General features: G+C 44.7%; 1 protein-coding gene across 3 annotated transcripts in view; it reads left to right on the top strand.

Moving 5' to 3' along the window:
- The window catches only part of PRRT3 (proline rich transmembrane protein 3), a 61,885-nt gene that overhangs the window by 25,551 nt on the left and 20,993 nt on the right, over nucleotides 1-15,341 (top strand). For all 3 annotated transcript variants that reach the window (XM_044301682.1, XM_044301683.1, XM_044301684.1), the window contains 2 exons: nucleotides 11,766-13,195; nucleotides 13,922-14,068. In XM_044301682.1, coding sequence (XP_044157617.1) covers nucleotides 11,854-13,195; nucleotides 13,922-14,068 — 1,489 coding nt within the window. In that variant the 5' untranslated portion in view covers nucleotides 11,766-11,853. The remainder of the gene's footprint in view (nucleotides 1-11,765; nucleotides 13,196-13,921; nucleotides 14,069-15,341) is intronic.

Raw genomic sequence — 15,341 nt, 5'->3', positions numbered from 1 at the left:
AATCGTATACAGTTTCTATACAAGTCTATGGGAATGACTAAGCAGTTTTTCCAGACATAAACAAATCTTCGATGCAAACAACATAGTTAACCCAAGTGCACTAAAGTAGTGAATTAATGGCTTCGTGTAGTAGCTATACGGTCATATGTCCACAAATGTCCATAGTCCAAAGTACCCTTGCTCCAGGGCACTACACATAAGCTATTCCTGGGTTTATCACCCACCAGCCAGAAACATTTGGAAGAAATTTAATTAAGGCTGTCCTTTCATATGCCAGCCTAAATCAAAAAAATGTGCACCAAATTTATTAAGGGGTGCAGGCCTCTAAATATAGTTGCTGCATTTTCTGGCAGTCCGTGGGCAAGAAAATCAAATGGCTGATGCAGAACTGATATCCGTTACTGGAGTAAACATTAAGAAATCTGTTGGGCTGTAGGAGGTCACACCCCTTGTGCGAAGCCCAACGCATTTTTCCAAAAGAGGTGAGAGCAGCCTAAATTTGAAAACTGTACGGTATATTTTTGTGCACTTTTGAATGTCAGAAACCCGGTGATCAATTACCAAAAGCGGTCCCGAATTTCCAGGGACCGTCCCTAACTTTCAGAGACAGTCCCTGCAAATTCGGGCTGTCCTGAGCTGAAAATGGGCAGACCTTGTGTAAGCTCCACCCATAAGTGGGCGGCCCTGTGCTGTTCAGGGCGTTCCCAGGGGGACAGTTTATATTAGTCTCCAATTTGCCAACTGCAATGTAGGTATGGGGAGTCACTGGTTTTGGGCCCCAATAGGGGGCCCTTTGCTTCTTCTACCTCTGCACGCTCTAAGGCAGGCATCCTCCAGCTGTTGTAAAACTACAAATCCCACAATGCCCTGCTGTAGGCTGATACCTGTAGGCTGTTCGGGCATGCTGGGAGTTGTAGTTTTGCAACAGCTGGAGGGCCACAGTTTGAGGATCCCTGCTCTAAGGCCAGGCCTGAGTACTTGACATGCAGGCAGTGTGTATAGCGTTATGTTCTTGTATTACATAATATTTTGATATCCCGCTGAATGCCCCTATACCTTGTTTCCATGGTTTCGAGATCCTAGGTGACAACCCAGGCTTTTACAGCCACTCGCCTCAGTAGCAGTATGAATTTAACGGGAAAATCTATGTAAAATCCTTCACTAACACATCATACAGACAAGGGTGCACATATTATAAAGGTAGCCCTGCAGGGAGGGGCCCTTGAAGTGATAGGGTCCGTCCTGGTCGACCCTACCGCCATTGTTATTGTGCAGAACTTACGCCGGGGGGATGCTTTTCAAATCTTTATTTCTGCAGAGCATTCTGTACATTTGCTCTCCCCACTAGGGGGAGCTCAGCAGCTTCCTGATACACTGAACTATAGTACATTATGCAGTAAGCTCCTGAGCTCCCCCTAGTGGTGGCTGCAGGAAGACAGTTTTTATTTTATGTGGCTGTGTATAGTGCACATGGAGCTCTATAGATTAGGAAGTCATAGCAACCTGGGGGCTATGCAACGCTATAGCGAAAGCCATTTATTATATGCGCAATGCAGAGACTTGGTGCCAGCAGTACAAATGATTCATGAGGGTGATGGAGCACACATGGGCACGATATGGCAGTGTTAGCAGATCAGCCATGGCAGCATGCAGCTGAGTCAGAAGCTGTTTGTGTAGCTGAGCTGACTAAGTGCCCTGCCATGGCTTTATGACACAGGATGGTGGGTGAAAGATAAGAGTCGGGATGGACCCCACTACCACCCACTGCCAGGGGCGTCCATCAGCTCCGTTATGAGTCTCTTTACCGAAAGCGGTGCAATGTTTTTCTCATGACTTAACAGCAGCGATTGTGTCTGTGCAGCAGATTAACCCTTTGTTGTATCGGGTCACATGTGATTCACCATACTACCCAGCAGCGAAGCTGACGTAATGATAGCACTCATTATGGTTTTGTACTGTGCCCTGTTCAGAGTAAAATAATGCAGCCTAGTCATCCAGGGCTGGTAGTCACTGACCGCTCCGGGGCTGGTAGTCACTGACCGCTCCCGCTCCTCGCTGCTGACATGTCTCTACTTGCATTCTTAACAATTTATAAGCATCCTTTTATACAAATCTATGGTTGTGCAATTCCTCTATTATTCCTACTGGAAGTTTATGAATGAATTGCTAGCAGTTTGTTGTAAAGGTCCAGGAGGATGTTACCAATCGGGCGGGTGCCTGCACAGTCTGACGCCGGCAGCACTGATTAGATAGTGTCAGACTTTGCAGGGACACACCCCCAACTGGTAAGACTCCTCTGGAACTTCAATGAAAACTGCTAGCAATTCATTCATAGCTTCTAGCAGGAATAATAAAGGAATGGGCAAAACACAGAGTCATAAGAATGGATGCTTCAAAATTGTTATTACAAGGAGAAATCAAGTGGTTACTAAGACAGGCATGTCAGGAGAGGGGACTGGTCCTCTTCCATAGGAGCACCCTCCTGGCACTGTCAATATGCTATATCTTCCTAACGTCTCATCATCACAGATAGACAATTAGTCTTCTGCGGAGCTTCACTCCATATAATTAGCATCAAGGCTGCAGAAAGCGCTTTGGTCACAACCTCAATTTGCAAAAGTTCCCCTTGGGCCAGATTATCAGCGGCGAACATTGTAAGCACTATATACGGTATAATAAATGACAAAAGACTAGGCGGGCCTAAGGGATCTGTAATGCCGTCCACTAGTCCTAGGGCCCATGTCATATGAAGTCGTAATACAGCGCCTATACGGAACAGGGAAGGAAAAAATATACGCCAATATACCGTACATACTGTATGATACTCAGATATGGCGGAGAATATGGGGCAGTATGGAGCCATCAAGTGGCACCATATAGCGCCATAGGCGCTCTGCGTGCTGCTATACGGGCACCATTAAAGGGGTTGCCCCACAACAAAATATTTGACATTTTTCAAACCGCCACCTGGATCTGAATACATTTTAAATTGGATGTAATTAAAAATTTTAAAGAAAAATTTGAGGGTTAGTCAGCACATCCAGTGCGCAGGTGGCTGAAAGCACAAAAGCAAAAAAAAAATAATACAATGCAACAGCACTAAATAAAAATTTAGTATAGCCTCTGAGCTATTCACTAAAATCAGTAGAGCGCCACCTGCTGTTTGATCTTTTTCAAAATTCTCTGTCCTGCTGACTGAGGTGGACGCACATGCTCAGTGCCATCCTTCAACTGCTACCAACTGCAGCAGAAAGGACACACCCCCTGAGAAAGGACACGTCCCCTGAGCTGCCAGCTTTAACTAAATCTAGCAGAGCAATTGAAGCAATGAATGGGGAGATCTCTGGATCCATGTGAGGTGCAGGGCTGGTTCTAACTGTTCGAATGAGATTGTCATGTGCTATATGATGTCTGATATTCATTTTTTTACCCCTTTAAGGATGACGGGGAAAAATAGAGCTGCTGTCAGTATTAGGAGGTAGAAGGGGTTAAACTATGGACGGTTGTCAGATTATTGACTTCGGGAGTGGGCGCAGGGAAGGCCTACAGGCTGCCGCGGTTGCTCATATCCCACAATGAGCCCTTTTATCTCCTCCGGCGGGTTCTCTCTCTGTAACAGCAGAAATCAGAGTTCTTCCGGCGGTATGGGAGCTGCAGAGCCACTTAACCGTAAGTTCAATGAAATCCATATTGCTGCCGGCTGGTGGGGGTCATCTGCTGTGCGCGGCAGCCATGTATCGGGATAACTGACTACCTCTCCAGATCTCTAACTAAATATCTGTAATGTGCGGTTAATCTCGAGGGAGGAGCACAAAGACCGTGTCAAGGTCAAGTGCGAGTATCGTCCGGGGTGAGGCCGCTCTCTAGATCCTACGGCCGTTCGAGCGAGCACGCTGTGATTTCACATCTGTCTACCGTGTTATGTTGCAGAGGCAGCATTGTTTGCTAATGATGGCCATTGCTCCGCTTTATCTTATTCAGGAATAGAATTCTAGAACGACAGTGAAGACTGACACATTTACTGGTAGAGCAAGAAAGATGTATATACAATTATATACCATGAAGGTCTTATGGGGAGATGGGTGACAACCACCTTGCTGAACGAAATCCTAAACAGCTCTCAGTATAGATTTCATTGGCCAGGAGCTCCAGCAAAATCACAGCAATACCGCCACTCACATGTGACCACCATGGCTATGCTCACCGGACAAGTCTGATTTAGTTAATACTTGTATTCCCTGCATTGTGCTGTTCCTCTGTTATTCCTGCTGGAAATGTATGAACCTATTGACAACTGGGTATTAACATTCCCCCAATCTGGGTGGAGATTTTGGATTATATTTATACTAGGGGAATCTGTCGCTGGAAAGTGCGAGGCCTTGGGGATAAGATTAAAAGACAGGCGGTCCAGAGACATCTACCAGCGATCGTTTGCTTGGTCGAGACCCGTGCTACTGAAGAGTCGGTTCCTTACTAGTTACTCCAGAGGGGTCCGCGATACGCTGCGGCTGCCCCACGGACAGTGTTCGTGCATTGCGGCCCGCAGCACGGCCACGGGGCGCACACGTTCGTGAGCAGGAGGCCTTACATGTACTCAATTGTTTATTAACCTTTGACGGTTAGTGGCCTGAATGTCCCTCGCTCGTTATGGGGGACTTTAACTGTGTTATGAACCAAGAAATAGATAGGATTTCTTTGTGGGGGGGGGGAGATACTTATACTTCAGCCCAAGGGTCCCCTCTGGCACGGTTTTGTCTGGAAGCAGGTTATGTGGATGGATGGGAAAAGGGAAAAGAGCTTATTCCTGTATAAGTAAATGTGGAAACTCCATGTCTAGGATAGACCTGGCCTTGATAAATAAAAACCATCTCAGAATTTTTAAATCGGTGAAATACGAGGCTAGGTCGCTATCGGACCATGTGCCCCTATCTCTTGAAATAACCAGAGGGGGCAACGACTATAAAGTAAGACCTCTATTTAGACTGAACCCCCACTGGATTTTTATAATGGATAGGCTACATGCACACGACCGTTCAGTTTTTTGCGGTCCACAAAAAACGGAAGCCGCCCGTGTGCCTTCTGCAATTTGCGGAACGGGCGGCCCATTGTAGAAATGCCTATTCTTGTCCGTAAAACGGACAAGAATAGGACATGCTATATTTTTTTTGCGGGGCCACGGAACGGAGCAACGGATGCGGACAGCACACGGAGTGCTGTCCGCATCTTTTGCGGCCCCATTGAAGTGAATGGGTCCGCACCCGAGCCGCAAAAACTGACGGTCGTGTGCATAAAGCCATAGGGTTACTCATGAATTGGTCAAACAGGAGATGGAGCATTTTTGGGATAGTAATGAGAACACAGCTGGAGTCCATCTGGCAAAAAATTGTGAACTAAGTGTCATGATCTGTACAGCGGCGCCCAGGGATCTCACTGCACTTACTATTATCCCTGGGCGCCGCTCAGTTCTCCCGCTATGCCCCCCGGTATGTTCGGTCACTGGGTTATAGTAGGCGGAGACTGCCCTTGTTCTCCTGGGCGTCTCCTTCTCCCAGGCTGTGAGCTCTGCTCTGTGATTGGCCAGTGCTACAGCCTAGGGAGAAGGAGACGCCCAGGAGAACAAGGACAGTCTCCGCCTACTATAACCCAGTGACCGAACATACCGGAGGGCATAACGGAAGAACGGAGCGGCGCCCAGGGATAATAGTAAGTGCAGTGAGATCCCTGGGTGCCGCTCTACAGATCATGACACTTAGTTCACAATTTTTTGCCAGATGAAAGGTCCTCTTTAAGGTTCTTTATTTCAAATCTAAGAAAGGGATACGGCAAGAAAGAGGAGGAAGATAGGAGAAGCGGCGTTAGCTGCTATCAATGAGTTCACCAGGAATAAGACATCAGGAAATAGGGAAACTATGCAGAATGCAAGTCAGGAAAGAGCCGACTTTCTCTTGGAAAAGGCCCAGCAGACGCTCTTTTTAAGGGACAAAAATCTTTCTCTGAAGCGGGGAGACCCGGGAAACTCTTGGCGAGGGTGATCTCTAATCAAGAACAAAAAAAGAAGAGATAGTTAGTATTCGGTCTGAGGGTATAATTATTGAAGAACGAGAGGGTATTAAGGGAACCTTTTTGAAGCATTTTGCTGAATTATATAACTGAGATAAGGTTATATCAGATGAAGAGATGAATTCACACTTGGACTCTATTTCTCTTCCGGTTCTTACCGATACTCAGAGGGAGTTTCTGGATTCGGATCTCTCTCTAGAGGAGCTAGGGGCTGCACTGAAGGCATGTTCGGGGAATTCTTTCCCCGGGTCAGATGGACTCCCATATGAATTTTATCATAAATATGGGGAGATCATCCTCCCTCTTTTATTGAGGGTTGTTTTAGGATCATTTGAGGAGGATAGCCCTCCAGAGTCAATGACAGAGGCTGTAATAATACTAACATTGAAATAGGGGAAGGACCTCCTAGATATGGGGTCATATAGGCGGATTTCTTTATTGAATACAGATATGAAGCTTCTCTTAAGAATTCTGGCTACAAGGCTATCCAAGGTAATTACATCAATTATACACCCAGATCAAAACGGGTTTATTCCTAATAAGGGTACTCATTATAATTTGCATCGTCTGTTTGCGAACATACAGTCCTCCGGGGGGGCTCTCGCTCAATTCTTTCCTTAGCCGCCTCTAAGGCGTTTGACAGGGTGGAGTGGGGATTCCTTTGTAAGGTCTATAGATTTATAGATATGATTAAGCTATTGTATAAGTCCCCTATTGAAAGATTGAATATCAATGGGAGGTTGACGGAGAGCTTCTCTTTGAGTAGAGGTACCCGTCAGGGTTGTCCACTCTCTCCATTATTATTTGATATTTATATTGAGCCCCTCGCTGCTAGAATTAGGCAGGATTCTGGGATTGAGGGGTTTGGGGTACTAGGAATAGAGGACCGCATCTCTCTATACGCGGATGATGTGTTGTTTTTTATAAATCATACTAATACCTCACTTCCCGAACTTATTCAAATAGTGAATAACGCCTTTGGTGCAGTCTCGGGCTTTGATATTAACTGGTCAAAGACAACGCTTATGCCTGTGGAGAGACCTGAATAACCTATTGAAGGGCCCTTGAGTTTACTTAGGATTTCTGATTCATTTGAATATTTGGGCATGACTAGATCCCCTAAAGTTGAAGATTTTTTGCATCTAAATCTGATTCCGTTGATAGGAAAGTTGAGGTCTAAAGTGACGGTATGGCTTCGACTTCCTTTATCTAGAGCTGACAGAATGTCCCTGGTTAAGATGGTAATATTACCCCAACTCCTCTATATCCTAAGAATTCTCCATTGTGGGTTGAGGATAAACTCTTTAAGTTAATTAAGAGAATTATTAATGATCTGGGGAAGAAAGCGGATGAGGCTCAGACTGGAATATCTTTATAAGACGATGGAGCGGGGAGAGTTGAACCTTCGTTATTTTAAGCTATGGCTTTATAATCACTGGGAGGAAAGTCTACACTGTTGAGTAGATCTACAGATGATAATATGTTTACATTATTAGAGTCCGGGTTATTATCCAGAGTTCAACTGGATTATAAGGAATCTAGAAAGTTATTTACTAAGACGTGGAGCACTATTCGAGATTGGTTGGGAATAAGGGGATCTCTCCATTGTACGCCCCTTTGGTATAATTATTATTTACAGGAGCTGAGATAAGTACTGGCAAAAAAAACGATATTCTGTATGCACAAGTGGTGAGTAATGGAGCTATACTTCTTTTTTTGGAGAGAGCATATAATTAACCTATCGTGGTTTAGATATTTACAGCTACGTTCGGCACTTTGTAGTGTAAAGGGGACATTTTTGTTACAGATAGACACTTCTACACCGTTGAATGATTTGATGGGAAATTTGGGGCAGAAGTTAAAAATTTCTCAACTTTAGAAAATTGTTTCTTGATGCACTGTTTAATGGTTTACGTTCCCCTCGGACAAATGGTTTGGGAATCTGTACTTTTAAGGATCCAGCCAGATGACTGGGGGGGAAATAATGACTAACTTAAGAGCAGTGTCACACGATTATAATCATGTTTCGGTTCAATTCAATATCACACATAGATGACATGTCACACCAGGGTTGAGAGGTGCGTCTGATTGTCCACGATGTGACTCACTTGGGGCAGATTTTTTGCACATGTTTTGGTCTTGTATACAACTAACAGAATATTGGGAGGCAATAGACAAACTTATTACCCAAAAATTGAAAATAGTGATTCCATTTACGGTGGAATGTTGGATTCTGGGTGATTTTTCCCAAATTAATTGTGATAAGTATAAAAGGACTCTTCTGATTAAAATACTTTTTCTGGCAAGACCTTTAACCACGCGAGGTTGGTTTTCACAGTGTGTGTATATGGTTAAGGGTACTTTCACACTAGCGGCAGGACGGATACCACAGGCTGTTCACCCTGTCGGATCCGTCCTGCCGCTATTTCACCGTGCCGCCGGACCGCCGCTCCGTCCCCATTGACTATAAAGTCGGACATGCAGTACTTTTAGTCCGGCGGCCTTTCGCCGTGCACTGCCGTGCTGCGCCAGAGCTCCGCCCCATCCCTATCATAGTCAATGGGGACGGAGCGGCGGTCCGGCGCCATGGCGAAATAGCGGTATCCGTCCTGCCGCTAGTGTGAAAGTAGCCTAAGGCCTGTTTCACACGGGCGAAATTTCCGCGCAGGTGCAATGCGTGAGGTGAGCGCATTGCACCCGCACTGAATCTGGACCCATTCATTTCTATGGGGCTGTGAACATGAACGGTGATTTTCACGCATCACTTGTGCGTTGCGTGAAAATCGCAGCAAGCTCTATATTGTGCATTTTTCATGCAACGCAGGCCCCATAGAAGTGAATGGGTCTGCGTGAAAATCGCAAGCAAGTGCAGATGTGGTGCGATTTTCACACACGGTTGCTAGGAGACGATCGGGATGGGGATCATTATTATTTTCCCTTATAACATGGTTATAAGGGAAAATAATTGCATTCTTAATACAGAATGCATAGTACAATAGGGCTGGAGGGGTTAAAAAAATAAATCAAATAATTTAACTCACCTTAATCCACTTGTTCGCGCAGCCGGCATCTCTTCTGTCTTCTTCTTTGCTGTGCAGGAGGAAAAGGACCTATGGTGACATCACTGCGCTCATCACATGGTCCGTCACATGATCCGTCACTGTGGTGTTCCTCCTGCACAGCAAAGAAGAAGACAGAAGAGAAGCCGGGCTGCGCGAACAAGTGGATTAAGGTGAGTTAAATTATATATTTATTTTTTTAACCCCTCCAGCCCTATTGTACTAAGTATTCTGTATTAAAAATGCTACTATTTTCCCTTATAACCATGTTATAAGGAAAAATAATACAATCTACACAACACTGAACCTAAGCCAAGACGGATCCGCCATGAACTCCATTGAAAGTCAGTGGGAGACTGATCCGTTTTCTATTGTTCCAGATTGTGTAAGTTTCGTCAAGTGGACAGCAAAACGCTGCAGGCAGCCTCTAGAGCAGAATGGAGACTGATCGGAGGCAAACTGATGCATTCTGAGCGGATCCTTTTTAATTCAGAATGCATTAGGGTAAAACTGAGAGCCCTGAACAGATCTCACAAACGGAAAGCCAAAACGCCGGTGTGAAAGTAGCCTAAAATGTTCAGAAAATAATTTTGTAATTTTCTCTGTCAATAAATAAAATAAAAAAATAAAAAAACATTCCGCCAATCAAAAGTGTAGGAAGTTGTCAATGTATTCTTACATTTCCAGGAGGGATAACAGAGGGGCAGCACAATGAAAAATTGTTATTTCAAGGGGGTGTTGATGAAACAGTTAACAGGGTGTTTACAGTCGGGGAGGGGGGGGGGATAGACAGACGGATAGGTTGATATGAAATAGATAAAAGATAGATAAAAAAGTCCAAAGCTTTGAGCAGCACAGCAGAAACTGGTTGAAAGCGGGTGCCAGCGGCCGTTGGAGCGATCCAATCCCCAAAAATTATAAATCTAAATTGTCCACGGAACTTCCGTAAGTAAAATCAATGCAGATTTATTCACCAACGCAACGTTTCGGTCCAAACACAGGAAACTTTCTCAAGCAGTGATACAGTGTGTGGACCGAAACGTTGCGTTGGTGAATAAATCTACATTGATTTTACTTACAGAAGTGCCATAGATAGTAGCAGTCCACACTGGTACGATATCATTTAGGTTCGGCAGGTCGCAGTGACTTGGTTTCAGGTTTTTCCTGGGCTGTGGAATATTCTTTCCTCCAGAACGTATGTTTTTCTAGCAGCACAATTCCCAGAAATAGGAAAGGTCTTAACCAAAACACAGCTTAAGAGAGGAAATGTCGGAGGATTTCAAAGGGGCCTCCGATTAATACGAGGTTACGTCTCCGGGTTGTCAGAAATATTATCTGCTGAGAATTTTCTCATCCCAGGATAAATATTCAGACTCGGTGTGAAAGGTTCTAACGCCCGGCGTCTGTGCTGCTGGAATCTCTCCTGTCATTGGACTGGGTTCTGAAGTGCGCTTCGGAAAATCCCTTTCTGTTAGAAGTCTCCTCCAACGATAAGCAGATCACAGGGATCCTGCTAGTGAGACCCCCAGCAATCAGCTGTAATCTGTGGGGGGGGGGGGACTGACAGCAGGCGCTCAATGTCTCTGCAGCGCCTCCGCAGGGGAAACAAAGTATTACACAGTTCTCAGTAAAATCAAGGAGCTGCAGTGTAATGCATGGATGATGATCTGTGCTCTCTGTAAAATATTAAGGTCATTATTGGGGGCTCTCTAAAGTTAACCCTTTGATTCCAATTTTTTCTTTTTTTTTGTAATATGAGAAAGTTGTCTGTTTGTTCCAGTTTTTTCCCATACAGAGAATGCTCCAACATCACTGTAGGATGGTCCATTAATTGGGGAACCCATTGAATCTCCACACCCTGCACAGTCTGGAACCCTTTAGCACTACCCATATATTTCTGTATCTTGTACTTCTGACACAGAGCTTCTTCAGGAGACCTATTTTATCAATGGAGCATGTCTAAAGGGGACCCCTGAAGTGGCACCTGCATAGACAATCTGAGTCTCGTTATATCTGATCTGAAGAGAGAGGAAGAACACAGGGACGTGCCCATCGTGCAGGAGAGATAAATTAAGGGAATGCTCCCCTAGGATAGTTGTGCTAATTCAGACACAACGCCGAGTGAAGAACTTAGGCAAAAGCAAAGTAGCTGCAGCCATCTCCAGGTCTGGTTGGCGACAGCCACCACCGTCATGTATCTTGAGACGGGAAGCTTTTTGGAGGAATCTTGAGGAGAATGCTTGCTGTAGAAAAAGGTCCATGCAATTTCGGTATGGGTAGTAATAATTGACTTTATTGGTACTACCTGGGTCCAAGTGTAAAAGCTAAACCAGGTCCCACCACCTAACTGCCATTGGCTTGCCAGTGCATGAGATGGTATGGATCAAAGGTCTACAGGTTCTGTTATGCATCATTGGTCTGTAACCAATGGTTCTCCAGGGTTCTTCTGACAGGGCATGCTGGGAGTTGTAGTTTCACCACAGCTGGAAAGCACTAACATACACAATAACAATGAAGTATTCATTTGCAAAGGGCGGAAGCGCCATCTGGCACACTTACATGAACATTCAAGAGCTTGGCTCTCTGCTTCGTGTTGATGTTAGCTCTGCTATAAATAGTAACCTTTGCATTTCTTTTGTGTGACAGGTCTCCTGGGTGTATCAGCATACGTGGAACCAGCCATGGTTGGACAGTAGACAAATGAGATAAAAACTACCCAGCCTGGAACATAAAGATGGCAGGTTGTGCACAGCTCACCGTGTTGATATGTTTGGCCAACTTGGCAGTCATCGAGCCTTCAACTTCCATATTTGGCGTAGAGGTCACTAAAGAGCAACCTAGCTATGAACTTACTAAGGACAATTCAATGAGGAATTTCTCTGAGGAAACATCAAGATGGGCTTTAGAAGCACCAAAGGTTGAGACCTCTAACATCCGCACCTGGACTCCAACAAATCGTGAAGAAATTATTCTCACTAAACCTCCTGGATCGTTGATTGCAACAGCCGCAGAGGAGAATAAACTAGAAAACGCCAAGAAGATCTCAAATGAATTTACATCTAAAAAAGCAGATGACTTGCAAACTGTTGTGACATCGTCAGAAGAACTTGGGCAAACACATTTCAAACTCCATCCAACTATCTCCAGAATCTCAGCAGATAATATAGAAAATAAGAGTGGAAACAAAGTTCTGCATGAGGAAGACATGAGCCACGTGAGACCTTTTTCTGAAATCGTAGAAGATGGCTTGCAACTAAAGAATGATGTGGAAACAGAGCACGACATCAAAACATTAACCACCGTCCGTCCGACTCTTTCCACCATAACTCTGACATCTACAGCCATATCGAATTCACATGTGGGAAATGATGGGCCTTTTACTCCAATACAAAAACTTCAAATAGAGAGCGGAGATAAACAGGTGACCAAAGAACTGCTACAAAATAGCCTAGAATCTCATGAAGGCCCTGGAACTCCACAAGGTCCAAAAGTCACTATAGAAGACAACTTTCTTGATGATAATACAATTCCTAAGGTCCATGGGGCGCTGCCTACAGAGAGATATCGAGCCGCGTTACGGACCACAGATGGATACTCAACTCTGCAAGACACCATACCGGAAAGTAATGAAGTTATATCCGCTGACATTGAGTTTCCTCATGAAGATGGTGCACATTATCAGAAGGATGGAAACGCAATCTTTGAGGAGGCCTTCAACCCAGGGAACGATACAGAAGGTCAATATCTGTCTCCTTATGCACAGTCCAAGGAAACAGTCGATGCAGTTGTACAAGTAATTGATGTAGAACCTTCTACAGACCCTTCTCACCAATCTCAACCTTCAACACCACTGTCCACTTTACTGCCTCATATTATGGAAAGTGACCTTTTCCAGGCCACTATGGATATCGGAGATCACATAACAATGGAGGCAAAAGCGAGAACGGAAACTGAGAGGATATTATCCATTGGGGAAGCTCAGGTCTCTTCTCGAAAGACCAACCTACAAGATGTGATGTTGACATCTTCCCAATCTCATGAAACACCAACACCAGGAATGCAAGTTCTTGGGAAAAGTGAGTACATAACTAAAAAATTATCATTGTGCTCCCATAAGTGAATTAATTACAAGTGATCCTTCTTAAGACAATACTTCATTGTCTTCTGGGTTACTCATAGAATATTTGTATCCCATGAATCATGGTGGCACCATTTATTGCATGCTGCATTATTTCCTTATTACCAACCCCTAAGGGTAAGTTTTACACAGCGTGTCCTAAAACTTGAACCACTAGAGATCATCTGTAATCTGGTAGAGAAGGAACAGCAGCAAGTGTTTGATATACCTGCAGCACCACCACAGGGGAAAAATAGTATTACACAATTTCCATTAAATTCAATGGGCTGTTCATGTAATATGGATGTGCCAAGTCCTCCAGATTAGGAGACGCTCTTTCTAGCCTCTCCTCCTCTGAGCGGGCATTTAAAAATGTGTTTTCGAAACCAGACGACACATTCAAGTGACAGCATCTATTAGAAAACACATTGGGGAACAAATATTGTGCTATTTACTACAGGTGTAATGGTAACACCCCCGTTGCTCCTAGAGGCTCATTTGCATATATTAAAACATCATTTTTCTCAGCAATGCGGGCATATAGGTACATGGGACCAACACAGATGCCTTCAGCTGCCAAGCGCACATGTAACAGGTCAGCCAGTGTCATAGGTACAAAACTGCTGACAGATGCCCTTTCACACATATATAACTTACCAACCAAAACCTTTCTGTTCCCCCCTAGATCCTGATAAAGCTCAGGAAGCAGAAAGACCCTCCACACATCCCGGAAAAGTGACCTCGCTAACCCAAAGAAACCCTGTTATTGGAAGTGCCCCTCCTGGACTGGTCATGTCTACAACATGGAGGATGCTAGTGACAAAGCAGCAAGGTAAGAGGTTAACCCTTTATGTGAAGCCACACTCCCCATTCAGACCCGTCTCTGAGAGACCATAATATTATACTGGGCCGAGGATCTGGAGAACTTCCTGAGAGCGCTGCGCAGTCTGCTCTATTGTCTCACTGGAAAATCTGCTTTTAATTAAGAGTCTGACGGCGAATAGATCAAAATATACAGCAATCGAAAAGTACAGAGCAGGAAAATAAATAGTGAAGTAACAATGGAGTGAAGCAACATCACATAACCTGAGGACGTATATACTGTATGTGTGTATAGAACGTGGGCCGTCTAGCCATTATATATACTACACTGCTGTCAGGGAGGTCACTGCTGCAGTCTCTCTACAGTCTAGATCAGTGTTTCCCAACCAGTGTGCCTCCAGCTGGTGCAAAACTACAACTCCCAGCATGCCCGCACAGCCAAAGGCTGTCCGGGCATGCTGGGAGTTGTAGTTTTGCAACAGCTGGAGGCACACTGGTTGGGAAACACTGGTCTAGATAACCCCACTAGACAACTGGCTTCAGGGGGTCATGGTGGAAGTCAGAGCAACACTACTGGACCGGCGGGGAATCGAACACGGAACATGGCTTCTTTTGATATCTTATAACGCTCCCTGTCTTTACCTACAGTTCTGAGGGTCTTGGAAGACCCTTTTAACTGCATAATGAGCCCAGGATGGCAGCACATCACCATATAATTAGGGGCATAGATAGAGGGGATGTTTGGGGGTGACTAGTGCCTGTATGAATGAATGGATGGGTGGAGCGATAGATATGGGACAGATGGATAGATAGAAAGATAGATATGAGATAGATAGATAGATAGATAGATAGAAGATATACCGGTAGATATGAGATAGATAGATGGATAGATATTTGATAGACAGATAGATAGAAGATATAGATATCTGATAGATAAATAGATAGATAGATAGATAGAGTATTCAGACGGGTGTCTTGTACATGAACCTGATGTCCACTCCTCATGAATTTAGTCACTAATTCACACTGATGCATGAAGGTTTCGGGATCTGTAAGACAAAGAACATGACTTCAGCAGAGCCTCCTGAGGACTGGTTTTGGTTCCCTCCATGATGAGGGCTCGGTACAGAACGAGAACTGAAATGAGTAACAAGAAACAGATGGAGGGGGTCGGGATTGGAGCTGAAGTGGGGGCTGGGATATCCCTGTAATTTTTTCCTTCTGGGGGACTGACAGCTCCACTCCCTGCACTTCTCTCATATTAGTAATGGTTACACATACTA

This window comes from Bufo gargarizans, chromosome 7 (genome assembly GCF_014858855.1).
Source record: "Bufo gargarizans isolate SCDJY-AF-19 chromosome 7, ASM1485885v1, whole genome shotgun sequence".
NCBI classification, from domain to species: Eukaryota; Metazoa; Chordata; class Amphibia; order Anura; family Bufonidae; genus Bufo; species Bufo gargarizans.
Note: the sequence above shows the minus strand (reverse complement) of the source record. Positions and strands in the feature narration are given on the sequence as shown.